This window comes from Pan paniscus, chromosome 9 (genome assembly GCF_029289425.2).
Source record: "Pan paniscus chromosome 9, NHGRI_mPanPan1-v2.0_pri, whole genome shotgun sequence".
Taxonomy (NCBI): domain Eukaryota; kingdom Metazoa; phylum Chordata; class Mammalia; order Primates; family Hominidae; genus Pan; species Pan paniscus.
The window spans coordinates 112,284,240-112,302,239 of record NC_073258.2 but is presented as its reverse complement, the minus strand read 5'-3'; the positions used below and the strand labels follow the sequence as shown (position 1 = coordinate 112,302,239).

The 18,000-nt window shown below is 44.9% G+C and overlaps 1 protein-coding gene across 7 annotated transcripts in view; it reads right to left on the bottom strand.

Moving 5' to 3' along the window:
* LAYN (layilin) overlaps positions 1 to 15,493 on the bottom strand; it is a 35,112-nt gene extending 19,619 nt beyond the window's left edge. For 2 of the 7 annotated variants that reach the window (XM_063608770.1, XM_034933649.3), the window contains exons 1-5: positions 15,062 to 15,493; positions 11,766 to 12,063; positions 6,214 to 6,371; positions 1,408 to 1,440; positions 711 to 794 (exon numbers count right to left, since the gene is read on the bottom strand). In XM_063608770.1, coding sequence (XP_063464840.1) covers positions 711 to 794; positions 1,408 to 1,440; positions 6,214 to 6,371; positions 11,766 to 12,063; positions 15,062 to 15,146 — 658 coding nt within the window. In that variant the 5' untranslated portion in view covers positions 15,147 to 15,493. Of the gene's footprint in view, positions 1 to 710; positions 795 to 1,407; positions 1,441 to 6,213; positions 6,372 to 11,765; positions 12,064 to 13,516; positions 14,368 to 14,404; positions 14,429 to 15,061 lie in introns of those variants that run through there. The other 5 variants (XM_055094823.2, XM_034933648.3, XM_024930962.4 and 2 more) reach the window with 5 other exon arrangements.
* Between the last annotated feature and the right edge of the window lie 2,507 nt (positions 15,494 to 18,000).

Genomic DNA, 18,000 nt, shown 5'->3' with positions numbered 1-18,000 from the left:
AGTTGTGCTCATGAGCTGGAGTGTGTGCCAACTCTGGAATTTAGTGTCAGAACTGAACTGCACTATTGCAATATCCTATTTCATTTTATGGACACAGTTGTGCTCTCAGGTAGGTAAGAAAAATATTATTACTTCCATTATGCAAACAATTAAACTGAAGCACAGAGAAGTAAAGTGGTTTTTAAAAGTTGCCCAGTGACAAAAACTCAGATGTCCTTATTGAACTTCAGGGCGAGAGTGAGTTTGAAATCCATTAGCACTCTAATGTGTCATCCTATTTTCTTTTACCTTTTATGATTTAACATTTTAAATGTTTTTGTCTATTTCTTCTCTTTGTTTTGCAGATGAATATTAATCATAGATGTTATGCATCACAGCTTGGGTCTTTCTGCTCTTATTTCTCTACATTTTCTCTCTCAGTCCTCACTCCACCTTACCCCACATGACCTCTGAGTGGCTCCCAAGGCTCTGTCTTCATGCAAATTTTTCACCCGCTGTCTGATTTCCCCAGTCATCTTAGGATAGTTCCATCTGCATATTTCATTGATGAAACCTAGCATTTAGTACAGCTTTTGCAAAGCCACACATGCCCTGTCTAGTTCTATTTTTAGGTAGCTGTGGGAAAGAACAAAGTAGGGAATTCAACCATGGGTAATTTGTAATCAAGGGAGCCTGATTATTCATCTTTCCCAGGAGAGTTTTGTACATACCTCTACTTTCTTTAAATGTTTTTTTGGCATCTTCTTCCTGTGTTTCTTCTGGAAGTACAGGTGTTGTCAGCTCTGTTTCCTCACCTGGAGAGAGACACATGGACTTGTGAACTTGAAGAAAGGCATAATTCAGGTATTCTTTGAGGTCCTACCATGTTCAAATTGGGATGCAAAAAAGCTGTAGAAATTTTGCCAGCACCATCTATAAATGTAGAAAAGTAAAGGGTTGAATTTGCTGCACTAGAGGTTTAAATTATCTTTGTCTTTTTGGTGAGACCCTTGCTGTCAAGAATCCAGTACTAAAACAATCAAGAAGCAGCTGACATCAAGGTACATAAAATACCAAGGTGTCAAGGGGAAGGGCCAAGGACTCACTTCTAGGACCATAAATTAACAGTTTGGCTCATTTTTTTTGGTCTCATTAGATTAAATTATTCCTTTGATATTGTCAATGATGACAAGTAACACCCCAAACAAAATTTGTAACTGTTGCTTTTCAGCTGTGAGAACACTAGAAAATGAGATGACTAAACTAGCTGTCATGGCTGGGTGTGGTGTATACCTGTCCCAAATGCCTGAGTTAATACCAGTAGTTTTTCTGTTGAATAATCCAGTCCAAAGGACATAGGGCTTTAAACCTGTGAGAAGGGGCTATGAAACAGCCCCAGTTAACCCAAATCTCAAGTAACAGGCTTACCTTCAGCTTCTCTAGAAGGAACTGCTGGTTTCTCTGTAGTAGAAAGAAACAAAAACAAAAATAAGTAGTAAGTTTTTATGGCATCTGAATGAAATCAACCACAGCCTCATGGCATCCATTTATTTGCTGATTCATTCCTCCGATAAACTTTATTTGTTGTTATCAGATATCAGGAACTGGGCTAGTAAATCAAAATAATTGCTTTTGCACAAAGACTAACCTTCCCCAGCTTTATTTCGGTGCTTTTTTGTTTTTAAAAAAGTATTTAAAAACCTTTAAATATGATAATTTCCAAATATACAAAAAAGTAGAAAAACTGGTATAATGTACCCTGTGTATCGTCATGCAGCTTCAACTCCTATCAATGTATAGCTCATCTAGTTTCAACAATAATCCCTACTCCTCTCCCCTGCACTCCTGGCCTGGATTATTTTAAAGCAGTCTAAGACATTTTTTCAGTTCATAATGGGGATGTTTTAGAGGGCAACAAACACTGATCTCCAAGTAGTGAAAGTGGTTTAGGGGCTCAGTAGACCACTGGCCAGCACCAAGGCAGAGGCTGGTGCTCTGAGCTTTTGTACATATTTCAAAGTGTCTTGAGAATATCAGGTTGTACAGATAATTGACATCAAATGTTTTTGCTTTTGACTGGGAGTGTGTCCACCTGTTGTATTGGCAATGAGTCTCTTATGCCAATCAGACGCTCTGATGTTCGTAGGGACAGGGTCTTTGAGGGAAAGACCTTAAAAATCACAGTCTTAAGGCCAGGATGTCAAGCCCATTCTGAAGTTTCACTCAGAAAGGACAAAAACTTTTAGTCATCTTCCCATAAGAGTGTGTGTGTGTGTGTGTGTGTGTGTGTATAGGTGATGTAAATCCATTTATTTAAAAAAACCCAGTTATACAATGTCTACTATATGAGAGAAACTGTTCTAAGTGTTTTTTTTTTTTTTTATGTGAGAGAGTCTTGCTCTGTCACCCAGGCTGGAGTTCAGAGGCACAATCTTGGCTCACTGCAACCTCCGCCTCCTGGGTTCAAGTGATTCTCCTGCCTCAGCCTCCGAAGTAGCTGGGATTACAGGCATGCGCCACCACGCCTGGCTAATTTTGTACATTTATTTTTAGTAGAGATGGGGTTTCACCACATTGGTCAGGCTGGTCTCAAACTCCTGACCTCAAGTGATCCACCAGCTTCAGCTTCTCAAAATACTGGGATTACAGGCGTGAGCCACTGTGCCTGGACTGTTCTAAGTGTTTTATAAAATCAAACTCAATTAATCCTGATAACAGCCTTATTATTATTGTTGTTTATTTATTTATTTATTTATTTTTGAGATGGAGTCTCGGTCTGTCGCCCAGGCTAGAGTGCAGTGGCGCGATCTCGGCTCACTGCAAGCTCCGCCTCCTGGGTTCCCGCCATTCTCCTGCCTCAGCCTCCCAAGTAGCTGGGATTACAGGTGCCCGCCACCACACCCGGTTAATTTTTTGTATTTTTTAGTAGAGACGGGGTTTCACAGTGTTAGCCAGGATGGGAGGTGGCCTTATTATTATTCTGGTTTTGTACATGAGGAAACCAAGATTCAGGGAGATTAAGTAACTTGCCCAAATCTCACAGCTGATAAGTAGCTGTAAAGGAATTTCAACCAAATACATTCTAACGAAAATTAAAATAGTAAGGAGACATAACTGTGCTAGGTAGCGGAGATAAAACAGCAAACGAGAAAGAATCTCAGCCCTCTAAGAAGCTTATATTCTACAGGATAGCCATAAAATCTGGAAATACAGGAAAATATTAATGAACATTGATTTTGTGATATTACACTGGAATACGTAATAACATGATCTATTCAACACATAATCTATTCATACTGTTGTCCCTCCATACTTCAATCCACAGTGCAAAGTTAAAAACGGCACATCATTGCAGCATTTCCATCAATCCCTGCACGTGCATCTGTGTTGCCTCATGATTTGTTTCTGATATTCACTGAATATGCCTGTGCCTTTAGCACACCCCAGAAGTAAGCAAGTGTTCAGCTATGGCTAGCATGCTGCCTACTCTACATGATTATTTTCTCAAATCTAGTTTTATATATTATCATTCACCCAGTTCCTTGCCACTCTGACATAATGGGATGATGCGCCCTCCTGCTGGAACCACAGGAGTGAGCTTCCCCAGCCCATCAAGTGGTTAAACAGGTAAGTTTCCAGACTTCATGCCAATCATGTAGTGAAGGGGACAGCCTTATAAATAGGTAGTTAAAGTACTGTGTGGGTGAGGTGCTACGATCCTTATAGGAGAGACACCAAACCTAGCTTTGAGGGGCTCTGGAAGGCTTTCCAAAGGAAGTTATTTTTTTAACTTCTTATTTTGAAACATTTCAGATTTATGAAAATTTGCAAGAATGGTACAAAGAATTATCCCATATCCTTCACCTTATCATTTCATCACATTTCATTTACTTAATTATTCTCCCTCTTTCTTATCTCTCCTCTTTCTCTCTATCTTTGTATCACATACACACGTTTATGTGTGTGTGCATACATGCATATATATATATATATATATACACACATACACATACATAACATTTTTCCTGCAAACAAGTTGCCAGCATGGTGCCCCTTTACTCCTAAAGATTTTTGTCCATATTTACAAAGGGAAAGGGGCCTTTTCATGTATAACCACAGTACAGTGATCAAAAGCAAGAAATTAACATTGATGTAATACTATTTTCTAATCTACTGATCTTATTCAGATTCTACCAATTTTCCTAATAATGCCATTTATAGGAAATCATCACATCATGTTCAGGATCCAACCCAGGATCACTGGTTGCACTTAGCTGTTAGGAGAGAAGGTGTTGTTTAATCTGAAGCCAAAGGGTGAGAATGAGTTGGCTGGGAAAGGGGTGTTTCAAGCACAGGAAATAGAAATTAAGAGCTCTTGGGGAATTCCATTTGGTACAAAGGTGTTGGAATAGGATGAGGAGAGGAGTTAGAGTGGTGAGAATTGAGCTGGACAGGTCGGCAAGGGTCTGGTTGTGCCGATCCTCTTCTGGCATGCTAAGGTGAGTAAACTATTCTAGGCATGGGTGGCCAAAAACAGGCAGTGTGTTAGTTTTTCTCCATGTGCCCACCTCCCTCTATTGGATCCATTCTCTGTCCTCTGTGCCTTGGGAGGTTGAGGTCTATAAACTGTTTCAATGGGGCTTCCTTGTTCCCTTGTTCTTTGGTCTCTGATTGGACTTAGCCAATGAGAGGCAAAGGCAGAAGGTCAGAGGATAGAAGGAAAGAGAAGTCTCAGTATTTATTCCCCATGCCCCCATCCCACGTCAGCATGGTTTGATAGTAGCTGCATTTTGTGGTAATAGCTGCTGCTGGGCGGGTCCTCTTTCATGACCCCAAGCTTTTCCCGGGTTCTGCTAAAACCATTCCCTCCTTTTATTCCTTCAGGCCTGGACGTAACAGTTCCCCATTGTAGCTAGTCCCTGGATATTTTACCATCTCTTGCTCTTTGCCTACACCTCAGCAAATGTCCCTTTTATTACACTTTCCTCATTAAACCCTTTGTGTGTGCCATCTTTTTCTTGCCAGGACTTAGTGTTACTAATATAGGCAATAACAAAAGTAATGAAGAATATGATTTTTTCCAAGAAGATGCCAAGTCCAAAATAAAAGGATATTAAAGCAAATTTCAAAATCTCACATTTCAAAAACTGTTAAAGGAAGTGCAAAAATTTAAACCATGGAGCTATTAATAATAGAATATAATTAACAAAAGTGATGGAAAGCCAGTATGTAACAAGTGCCTTGCTGTCACTGCTTTATAAAGGTGACTTGCTAAGTCAGTCTAGGTCTTTGCAATCTCCCCGCCTGAGACAACGCTGTATGGTGGGGAGGGCCAGGTCACTGGAGAGAAGAATTCATCCGAGAGGACAAAGAGAGAGAAAAACATCTTTTAGCAGCAAAAATTGCCACCAAACCATAGTCCAGTTCAAACAATTTTAAAATGACAGGATTACTTAGTCCCAAACTAGATATAACTAACAAGTCACTCTACTCCTATCAAGAAAGAATGCAGAATTGGGGCTAAGCAGTTGGCTTTAGGGAAGTGAGAAGCTTCAAGGGCAGATTAAGAATCAGTTCAAATTCAAATCTGTCAGTTATAATGGAGAAGTCTGGGAAACCCAAGTATAGTGAAACTACAAGCTTGTAGCCAGTTCAAAACCCTAACAGATCTGGAAGCAAATGTAAGTTGAATTTGCAAGGCATTAAATACAGGGTGGTCTGAGAGTTTAAATCTGCTCATCAAATTACCTGCTATCTCTGCCCAGTGAAATTGCAGTTGGTGTACTTTATCATTTACGTATGTATCGTGCTGCCTTAAAACCCCAGAAAATAATCTCACTGGGCTGTTAGAAGACTTGTAGGAGCAATGGCCAGCTTATTCTAAGCCCCTACAGCCAATCTCACATGTGGAAAGAGTAATAATTTGTGGCTGTCCACTTAAAAGGGCTTATTTCCTGATGTTCTCGTAAGACTTGCTTTATCACACATAAATTAGACCTTTTCTTTTTCTCATCCCTTCTCTTAACATCTGATAACCTTTCCTTTGCTAGGATTACTCCTCGGTGAGGAATTGTCATTACATTGCCCTTTACAAGAATTCTTAAGGTTTTATGTTGCTGGCATTTGCAACCAGCTTTCTCAGAGACCACATGATAAATTCTTGGTACTAGCAGCAGCTCATGAAATGAGAGAAGTTGAGAATTCAGCTGCATAGCTTGGGAGAGGATTCATTACCATCAGAATATTTGCAAATGAAATTGTTCTTCATGTTGCACCGGTCATCATTCCACCGGAACATGTAGGGGCCTCCGATGCCAGCGGGTGCCGATGGCTGATGGTACATGACCACGCAGACCTCGCTGCCGCAGGACGGCTCATCCACATACCAGTTCCTGTAGGGAAGGGATCAGCAGTAGAGGCAACTGGAGAAGGATCCCCTGAGACTTCAAAGCCTTTGTTTTCCCGTCAAGTCTCACTGAGCCATAAACATAAGATTCTGCCTCAGAACGTGATAGAGAGAGAGGTAGGAATTGAAGTACTGCCAGTAAGCAGAACCACACGCATTCTCATATGGACATCACAATCAATCATCTGACATTTGCCACAATCTCTTTGCAGGGAGGAACATGCCACCATATGATGTCTGTAAAGTAATTATGAGAAAAAGCAGCCAGCAGGGCTAGTCTGGACGATCTTATTTCTTTCTTGCTTTTTGCTAATTGGGTTTGTTTGTCTTTTTTTAGATCTCAGATGCACTGAGAAGAGACATGGCTTATCTCATCCAGAGCTTGCCCTGCTCTCATCTCTCCATGATTTTCAACAGCCACCAACTGCCTTTTCAGCCCTGGGAAGTAGATAAGAAATTCAAGCACATGAGCAAGACATTCCAAACATAGAGGCTGTCAAAACAGGTGAAAGGGTGGGGACAAAAGCAGGAGGACCATTTGGTCTTTTTCAGTTTTTAAGTTGTTTCCACTTGATAAGGCTGATGAGCCCCTCAGCCTCTACCTCCAGATGTCTTGTCTTTGTCTCCCTAGCCCCCTAGAGGGGTGCATTAGCAACCTTACACTACTATCCAGTGGCACTTGAAACTAAATGGTGCTGCCACCCAGTTGGATATGTGGGTGCCAGGTTAAAGCCTTGGATCTTATGGAGCGTTTACATCTGTGAGTACCCACCCCATGTGCTGACTCAGGGCTGGGCTTTGTAACCTCCCTGGTTAGTTGCCTGAGCTGTTTCCTTCTAGGGCTCAGATCTTGCTCTGATGCTCAGAGCAGGCAATGCTGCTCTGCTTAGCTCTTGTCAGAGCCCTCTTCAGGAAAGAGACAGCTAAGAGACAGCTCTCCCTGTAGCGCCACAGTAAGGCTCTGCTTAAGTCCTGTATTGTTGTCTACTAAAAGGAACATCCTTTGCTGCATTCACTGGATTGAATTTCCTGGAAAATAGCTTAGCTTACAATAAACACTCCTTGGATACTATGCCTGGACAGCTGGGGGCACCTCATTAGTTATCTCCAGTCCAGATTCCAGCCCTGTTGGGCCTCCTACCCTGACTTGCCTTGTTCCCCTCCCCACTGGCCTTATGGCTTTACATTATTTTGTCTTATAGGTTGAATATTATGTCTGGCGTATAATTTCTGTACTTGAGCCAATTTTCAGACCCAGAACTCACTGATAGAGAGGCCAGGTTTCCAGTAAGAAGGACCTTGAAACACCACGGCAGGTGCACATGGTAATAACTTCCCGTTTTTCCCTAAAGGGATCCATGGCTATTTCCTCCAGTAACCATACAGCGGGGAAGAGGGAATATCCAAATATTACAAGGGCTGTTGGACACAGGGTGCAAGTTGACATTAATACTCAGACTTAAACTGTCATCAAAGCTACCCATTAGAATGGGAGCATACTGGGGACAGGTATTAAGTAGAGGTCTGGCCCAGGATCAGCTCATAGTGGCACCCAGCCAGTCATCATTCCCCAGTCCCCAAATATATGAATTGAACAGACATATTTTTAGTTGGTACAGTTCCACATTGGTTCGTTGGCCTATGATGGGCAGGTTGAGCTGCGTCGTCTCTTGGTCTACTTACCTGTGGGGCAAGAGCTATCACGGTGGAGAATGTCAAGTGGGGAAGCCTTTGAAACTGCACTCCTCCCCACCCCTGCCATGATAATAAATCAACAACAATATCTTATCCAGGGAAAGATGGCAGGAAGTAGTGTCACCCTTAAAGACCCAAAGAATCCAAGAGTGGTGTTCCCCATTGCATCTCTAGTTAATTCACTAGTCTTGACTCCTGAAAACACCAGGCAGATCCTGAAGGTGATAATAGAGTAGCACAAACTCAACCAAGTGGAAGCCTGATTGTGGCTGCCTGTGCCATATGTGGTGTCTTTGCTAAAGCAGGTTAACATGCCCTTGGGTACCTAGTATGCAGATCCGGTGAACACATTCTTTTCCTTCTGTATCAGAAAGATAATCTGAAACAGTTTGTTGGGATGGACAACAGTATATACTTATGGTCTTGACTCAAGGCTATATTAATTTTTACCGTCCTCTGTCATAATATGGTGTAAAGAGATCTGGATTTCCTAGACATCTTGCAGAAAATCACACTGACCTACTATATGGCTGACATCATGCTAATTGGAACAGATGAGCAAGAAGTGGTTAGTACACTGGATGCCTTGGTAAGACTTATGTACTCCAGAGGGTTGGAGATAAATCTTATGAAGATTCAGGAGCCTACCACTTCAATAAAATGTGTGGGTGTCTAGTGATCTAGGGAATACCAGAACATCCCTTTCAAATTAAAGAATGAACTATTGCATCTTGCAGTAATTTGAAGAATGAAGCATAGCACATGGTAGGTCTCTTTGGGCTCTAGAGGCAGCATATTTTACACCTGGGAATATTGCTCTGGCCCATAAACCAGGTGACATGGAATACAGCCATTTTGAGTAGGAGTCACAGCAGAAAAGAACTCTGAAGTGGATCTAGGCTGTGTGCAAGCAGATTTGCCACTTGGGCCATATGATGCAGCAGCTCCTATTATTAGAGATGTCAGTGGTGGGAAAAATTATGCCATACAGAGTTTGTGACAAGTCTCAATGACAGAATCACATGCAGACCCATAGGATTTTGAAGCAAGGCCATACCATCTGTAGCTGAAAATTAGTCACCTTTTGAGAAACAATTCCTGGCTGGCTACTAGGCAAGGAGCACCAGAGACCATGAAGCACAACCTGCCCATCATGAGCAAGGAACTGTCAGACACACCTAATCGGAGATTAGGCAAGCTTGGAATAGATCCGTTGTAAGATGGAAGAGGTACATCCAGGACCAAAGAGCACTGCATAAGCAGGTAAAGCAGACTTCCATGACATCTGCCACTGCTGGACCAGAGCCTCTTCCTTAGCTCACATCTGTGACTGCATGGAGGAATCCCTTGTGACTAGCTGATACAGGCAGCCTGAGCCTGGTTCAAGGGTAGGTCAGCTAAGTATGGGAGTACACAGTGGAATGGACAGCAGCTGCACTGCAGTTTCACTGAGGTGGCCTTGAAAGAGACCAGTAAGGGAACATCTTCCCAATGGCCAGAGCTTTAGTTGGTACATCTAGTTAACCACTTTGTAAGGAAAGGGAAATTATTGGAGATTAGAATATATAAGAACTAGGGGTAAGGTAAATAGCATGCCCAGCTGATCAAGAGTCTAAATGGAAATAGACTGGAAGGTTGTGGACTAGGAAGTTTTGGATAGAGGGATGTGACTATACATAGAAGAGTGAACATAAAATATGCAAGTCTTTCCATCAGATATTAAAGACCACCAGGAAACATCTACTTAGAAGAGGCACTGAACAAGCAGGGAGACAAAATAACTCAGCTGGGTAATGCCAGCCAGCCTGTTATCAGCCACCACAGTGCTAGTACAATAGATACTAATAGGTAGTGGCAGAGATGAAGGCTATGGATGGCCTCAACAGATTGGCTCTCATTCACTAGGGCTAATCTAGCTATTGCTACTGCCGAATGTTCAACTTCCAGCAACAGAAACCAATGCTAAGTCTCTGACACAGCACCAACACTTGAGGACACCAACGTGGCACTTGGTGGCAAGTTGACTACATGGGACTTCTGAAAGAGGCAATAACTCACGTGCCCTTTATACAGTCCTGTGTTTCCAAGAATAAGAATACATGGGTTTGGGAGCTGAGGGGTGGAAGCAGGAGTAGCCTCGTTTTAGAATCGCTGGCAGTGACCCACTTAGGAATTTGTGCTTCTTGTCTCTGCAACACTGGGATCTGGAAGTTTAGAGGTCCTGGTTCCCACAGGGGACTGTCAGAAGATACAAGAATCTTACTAAACGATGAGTTATCACTGTCATTTGGACACTCTGGAATCTTTGTGTCCAGGGACCAGCAGAGAAAAAGAGAAGACATTGTTTTGGCAGGAGGTAAGTGGCCCTAACCATCAGGAGGAGATAGGCCTGCTGTTATGTATTATGGGCAAGGAGTTATCTATTTGGGTACCTCTTGGAATCTGCTTGCCCAATTTTGATGGTCAATAGAAAAGTGCACTAACTCTAGCATGATAAGGGCAAGGCGACTAGGACCTCAGATTCTTCAGATATGAGGATGTGGATCATGCCACAAGGTCAACCGTTGAGACCAGCAGACGGTAAGGGAATCTGGACTGGCTAATAGAGTAGGGAGGTCAGTAAGTACCATCTGTGGCCCTGGGACCAGCTGCACTGATGGGAAGTGTAGTTCATCCTACTAACCCTCCTTTCTAAAGTTTCTCCCAGGAAGACAGGCTCATGAGAATCCTGGAGGAGCTACTCCCAGAACTTATATGAAGATGTGCACCTGATCAGTGTAATGGGTGGACTAAGATAGATGCTGATGTGCTGCCTTAAATGTAATAGGTAAAAAAAATATATATATATATTTGTTAAATTTTGGGGGGGTACATAGTAGGTATATGTTAAAGAATATATTTTAAAATCTTCATTCTTTTGATGAGTTTAGACCTTTCCCCATATGATTGTTTACCATTAGATTTTTTATTTTATAAACAGTCTGCTCAGGTCTTTTGTCTCTTTATATTTTGGGGTCTTAGTATTTTATTGACATATAAACTCTTAATCATAAAAAGATATTAACTCTTTGTTGGATTTGTTACACGCATTCTCCTAGTCTCATGTCTGTCTTTTAATTTTGATATTTTTTAAATGTTTGTCTATGTCATTGCATTTCTTAGGGAGGGATGATGGCAATGTCATGTTTCCAGGGTGGGGGATGAGTGAGTCTTGATGCTGTGGGTTTAGCAGGGCCCTACACACTGCAGGCTTCCTGAGGTCCCCACTTTTGGCCAATCCACAGAGTTAGATCTTGGCTCTGATTTCTTGCCCATTATTACAATTCCCTGTGGACTGGAGTCCTATCCTGAGTCATAGCCCTTTGGATCTTCAGTCTCTCCATGAGGTTCTGGTCCAAAAGGCCAGAGAGCCAGAACAACTGGCTTCAAGCATTATATGCTGTTGAAACAAGGCTGGTGGGCTGCACTCACCTGAACAGAGTTCCTTGGACATCAGTTGGGCCCAAATCAAGGCTAAGTTCACCACCTGCACTGCTTAGGTCAGCAGCTATTCTGGTGCTACTTTCCCTTCAGAGATCTGCCTGGTTGGTCTTCTCTTCCCCACTGATCTGGCACTGTGGATCCAGCCTGCCTCTTTTTTGAGTTATGTCAAGTGAGTCAGCAGCTGTGGGTTCCACACACTTACCTAAATTGTGATATGCTGCCATCAGTCCAAGCATAAAGGTCCTGGCAGGCTGTGCTATTGCTTTGTTTCTCCTCACGCCTCCTGAGCCCAATCCAGAAGTCACCATCAGATGGCAAGAGGTTTTCAATGAACTTTTCTATCAGTTTCTGTTCATCTTCAGACTCGATGCTGACTAGCTGGCCTCCGTCCCTCCTGCAGGCTTCTTTGGCTTCCTCAAAGTTCAGTCTTCGAGAAGTATCATGGAAGTAAATGACTTTATAACAAGGCCTCTGTGTCCCTCCCCGGCAGACTGGCTGCCCTAGAGAAAAAAGAAGCCAATCTATTTCAGTGTCTCAAAAAGTATACCGGGGCAGGGATGCATGGAGGCATCCAAAGGAAGGTATCCCTGGGTAGGAATTTTGGTTACACATCAGTAGACTGTTATCATGTCAGTTGGGGTTCTCAGAGCAAATTAATACTCCTTCCAGCATGGAGATGTAGTGATTTAAACTCTGATGCCTATATTGTGTAGGGACATCATGTTTTGTTTGTTCCATTACAGAATCTTAAAAAGCAAATGTTTTATTTTGACTGTCCTTTAGAAGAGAAGTAGATGAAGATTTATGGTTTCACTGAAAGGCACACAAATAACACTTTCATTAGGGAGTCTCAGGGGATAATGTGGCTTAAAGGGAGTGTCTCTGGTGGTTCTTTAAGGTAAGAGAGGCTTCCTGAAGTCAGGCGTGGGCTCCTCTATTCTGGAACCCTCTGCCTGTGCAGCAGGACTGAGAATTTGCCCAGTCTCAGGTGTAAGCAGAAGCTAAGAGCATCAGACCCACGGGGTTTTCTGCTACTGACAGTCAGCCCTCTGATCTAAAGACAACAGTTAAGGTTTACTGAACTCCTACTATGTGCCATAAACTATGGTAAGGGCTTAACATTTACTCACATACTTTATCTCATGTAACCCTCATAATAGTCCCCTGATGCAGATACTGTTTATGGCTTATTTTACAAATGAGAAAACTGGATCCCAGGGAAGTTAAGTAATTTGGCCAAGATCACACAGTGATCATCAGCATCACCGGAGTTAGAGCCCAGATCTAATTACAAAATCATGCTGGTACCAGTGAACTAAATTGCTGGCTCCCCGCTGCACCCCAGGCTCATGTTTTACTGGGAGCCTATGTAATGTGTCTTATCAGACTGTCCCCTGAAGGGCTGAAGATCATCTCAGACAAACAGATGGGATTTTACTGAGGAGCCAATAACAAATCGCTCACAGTACACACTGCTCTAGCTTGCGTCTGTGTGACTGAAGCCTTGCTGCAATGGAGACACTAACCTTATCACTCCTTTCATTCAATCAACATTTATTGAGTGTACACTCTGTGCCTGGCACTGTGCGAGGTGCTGGGAATACAGGAACAAAAGCTACTTCCTAACCCACAGGAGCACACAGCGTTATGTTTCCGGATTCAAATGTTCAAAGTGAAAACCACGTATCAACACGGGGAGTAGTCCCCCTGCAAAGAGAAAGCCAAATTGTGGGCTGTGGGTGCGAACTGCTGCCACAGTGCTGGGGGTAAAATATTTTGGTTTGGGAACCTCCTCCCAGAACTTCTGGAATGTTCTTGTTTTCCCAACTTGTTTTACAGCTGCGCAGGGAGCCAGATAGCATTCATTATTCCCAACACTGGCCAGCATATAGGGCAAGGGGCCACAGACAGATAGAACTATATGATTAGTGATAAATGAGAAAGAGCACATACATATTATCCAGAAAGCTCCAGTGAGTCTTCATTTTCTATTTCTTCTCTCATCACTTTCATAAAGGAATTCTCAATGAGCAACAAGTTATAAGAGTTCCACATCTTCTCCCTTTTCCTGTCATTATTTGGCTATTGCTGATAATAGAGAAACTCTAATTAGACTGGTCCAGCACCACATTAGGAGGGTTCAAAAGCCAGACCTGCTTACAAGAAGGTATTCAGAGAGGCTGAGGCAGGGATGCCCCCGGGAAGGGGGCTGGGCCAGCCACGCTTCTGCAATTCCTCAAAGCTGGCTCCAAATTGGGCAGCAGAGGAGGGGCAAATGAGCCCCCAGGAACTTATCCAGCCTGGCCACCGGCATAACATAAGCTGGAGGTGAATTTCCTGACAACCCCCACTTTCCATGTTGGATTGTCAAGGGAAACATAACACCTTAAGCGAGTTTCCTGTATGGTCCAGCCTGGCCACACATCCCAAGTCTGCGGGTGAGTGCCAGAGACCGTCAGAGCTGGAAGGAGGCCCGCGGGCCGGACTGGTTCTCCTGCCTTCAGGAAGTGTCCTCTTCTCATTTGCAGGAAGGCGAAGGGTGGGAGGGCCTTCTGTTCCCTGCGACCAAGGACGGAGCCCACGCAGCCTTAACTCAAGCAGCTCAATTCAGCTTCCCACCTCTTTTGCCGCCCTGCGCCCCGCCCCCATCCTGAAACCAACTTTACATTCTTAAAATTAGTTTCGCAAGCCAGGATGCCGGAGTAGAGGAGGTTCCCAGTCTCCTCTGTCCCGTTTGGTCAAGCTGTTGGCACCCGCAAAAGGGATCTGAGAAAAGGGCACGGATGTTCTCCCCCCGACATGCAGAACAACTGAAAGAGGCCAGAAGCCAGAGCACTGTACCTCCTCTGAGGTCCAAATCCGAGGCTGCAGTGACACAACAGGAGGAAGGAAGCAGAGAGTCATTCCCCGGAGTCAGGCGGGGCTCGTCCCACACTAACTGGAGTTCTTTCCCGATCTCTAAGCGCTCTCATACCAGGCGCTCGACCCAGCCATCCAACCCCCCAGAAGAGACGAGGAGTAACAGGCAGGGTTCCCACGGCACCGCGGACCCAGCATCTGTACCCCGCTGTCTCTGCGGCCGCCTCCCGGAGAGAGCGGTAGGCGGGGGCCAGCTGGCAAGCCTGCCCCGCGGGGGTGGTCCCAAGGACTGACTCGATGCGTGTAAAGGAGCGGGCCGAAGGGGCACCCACTGGGGCAGGTTTGCCCACTGCCCCACCTCTCCTACATTCTCCAACCCACCCCCATAACTCTGGACTGGGAACGGGCTTCGAGCGTTCCAGGACGCGCAGGGAACTGCGCAGCTCCGGGAACTGGCGTGGGTCTCAGACGCCGTGCGACTGCCCCCAGAACGCAAGAGACTCCGAAGGGCTGCGTCTGGGAGTGGGGCATGGGACGGCCTTCTAGTCCCATGCGTGGCGACCCAGAAGAGGGTCAGCAGCAGCTGGGGTGCAGTGAGCCCACCCCGGCACCAGCCCCCGCCCCAGCGCGCGCACTCACCACTCAGCAGGCGACCCGTCGCGGCCCGCAGCCCCACCAGCAGCACGGCCAGCAGCACGGCCTGTAGCGCGGTTCCCGGCCTCATGGCCCGACTCGGGTGCGCCCCCAGACACTCGGGCGCTACGGCGGTGGAGCGGGCTGGCGGGCGGCGGCGTGCGCGACAACTGCAACCGCGGCAGCAGCATCTCCAGAGCACCGACGGACCGCACGGGAGGCGGGGGGAGGGCGCGGAGTCAGTTGGTCGCCCCTCCGCCCCCTGGGACGTCACTGCGAGGAGGGCAGCCCCGCTGGCTGGCCCGCCCCCGACAGCCTCCTCCAGCGAGGTTGGCGCCAGACCAGCTCCCTGTCCCCCTCCGAGCTTCCCTGGGAGATCCCGCGTTTGCCCGAGGCGCTGGGCGGAGGAATACTTCAGTCGGGCTCCTAGGCAATCTGATAACGAGCACAGTGTGCCTAAAACTAGCACCACATCTCACCCCTCCTCTCCCGCTGACCTTAGCCAAGTTCGCCAGCTGTGCGGGTGCACCTGGAGAGAGAGGCGATGCGTGGACTCCTACCTGGGGCTCAGCAGGCCGCAGTCCCAGCACGAAGGGCGACGCCTGAGCAGGGAATGGTCGATGCAGAGAACAAACACTCACGCAGGCAGTGTGCCCACCGGCCAGGAAAGTTATGGGACACCGCGCGGATGGCGTCCAAAGAACTTGGCTGAGTTGGAGCCCTCCCGACTGAAAGGAGAGCGGCTTCTACCAGAAGCCAAAAGATGTCCCAGATCCCTGGAAGGAAATGATTCTGTTTTTTGCAGGGAACAGGTTGGGAGGTGGGGGTCATAGTTAGGGAGTTCAGCTTTGGCCCCTCGCCCCGCAGGAAAGAATGAAACTATTATCTCAGGAAAAGCTTTCCTAACCTAGCCCTCAATGTGTGCTTCCTCTTGTAAACTCCCAAAGTAGGTGTGTTTCACTTTGGTTTCGTAAACAAAATGCTTTTAAATATAGTCAAGCAATAGAGTGAGCCATCTGTCCAAAGATTAAGGCACTAAGTAGCAGAAGGTGAATCTTTCTGCCTTTTCTGCCACACCATGCTGCTGTGAAGCATAGCAGAAGCCCCATCTGGGCCACGACCTCTGGATTTTGGTTCCAGCTTTATGCTTCTTAACGTACTCTTTCTGCTTTTCAAAACAGCCAAGAAAGCAGTGATGCTTCTAAGGCCTCTAGCCACTGCAATTCTAAACAAACAGCCTGAATACAGGCTGGGGGTGAGAGGGGAGTGGGATGAATTTCAGTATCAGCTGAGACTATGGGGGAGCTCTGCTGCGGCACGTAACAGGGGTTGTGGCAGGATGAGGCCTGACCTTTATGGCAAGATCATTTATAGACCTTCCTTCTGTCCCAGTTAGAATACGTCAATGTCACATCCAACACACATTCTTCTTAGAAATTCTTGGTTATCAAAACAACTTGAGAGAACTGTTATGGTGAAAAGAAGCACTTGAGTTGGCATTTGAGGGTCTGTTTCAGATTCTGCTTTTCTTCATTTAATGTCTGTGTGGCCTTTGGCAATTCCGTTTGCCTAAGTTTCACTTAACTGTTGGTAACATTAACAGTTGCCTTAAGAGTTTAGTGAGTGTTTGATAAGGCAAATATATATGTAAATGTTCAGATATCTAGGCACTTAATGTCAATTGAAAAGGATTTATTTATAATATTATAACATCTGCTACAACTTTAAAAAGCTGTTACTTGGGTCCACATAATTAAATCATGTCCCGACTTCTCGCTTTGATACCCTGGACCTTGGTTCAGATGGATTTTGTTAGGGTATACAGTCAACCAAACCTGGTAGATTACAATAACGGCCCCGATTCTCCACACCTCCCTGTACCCATATCCTTTACCGTATGACTTTGTAGTTTCTCTTTCTAAAGAGGCAGAGTATATTTCCCCACACCTTGACTTTGTGTTTGACCATGTGATTGACTTGTTTGGCTAACAGAATGAGTCAGTTCTGAGCTTAGACCAGGAAGGCCTCATATTTCTTTTTCTTCTCTGCCACTCTCTGAGAGGAACATACCTTAGATATCCCACTGGTCTATGTGTATCCCTAAGAGGATGACAAATGGAGCAGAGCTACCACAGGCAATTGACACACTTGCAGTAAGAGACAGAGCTGCTCTAGGTGCTGTAGCTTGAAGCAGAGCTCTCTGGCTAAGCCTAGGTCAGCCAAACTAGATCACACAAAACTGCAGATGTGTGAGCAATAATAAATGTTGTTTTAGACCCCTTTGTTATGCAGCATTGTTGCAGCAATAGCTAACCATTACACTTGGCAATGTAGGGAGGTATCACTAGGGGAAGGCTGGTTGCCAAGAAAGTCCACAACGTAGAATTTTTCTTGGTAAAATTACCTTGGTCCAGGGTCCAATTCCTAGTTTAACATGCTCAAACCCAATCTAAGAGACTAATATATTTACACATTGAGAAATAGAATTGTCAGGTAAACTAATGCTTGCATTGGCCTGTTGAACACATATTCTCCCTCTGGGCAAAAAAGATTTATCAGCATGGAATCAGAATGAAAGGAATTAGTTATATGATTTAATAGTTTAGGCTTTGATAGCCTGCTGTGTCCATCTTCACAACGAAGACCTACCTGCCAGGCAGACAGATACATCAACCAGACAGGATACCTTTTATTCTTGCTGGTGCTAGGATGGGGCTGCCAATTTATAACTTTCAAAATTTTCCTTTCCTAGGCCTGACTACTTTCCTTTTGTTCCAAACATTTTTCTTCAAATAGTGTTGTGCCAGAATCTTGTCATTGTCCCCTAATATCCATTCTCCACTTCTTTTGGCTATAGAATCCCTGAATTTTAATTAGACAGAAGCCCCCTCCCCATTTTCTAAAGACAATTTCCAGCCTCCCTTGCAGCCTGATGTGTCCTTGTG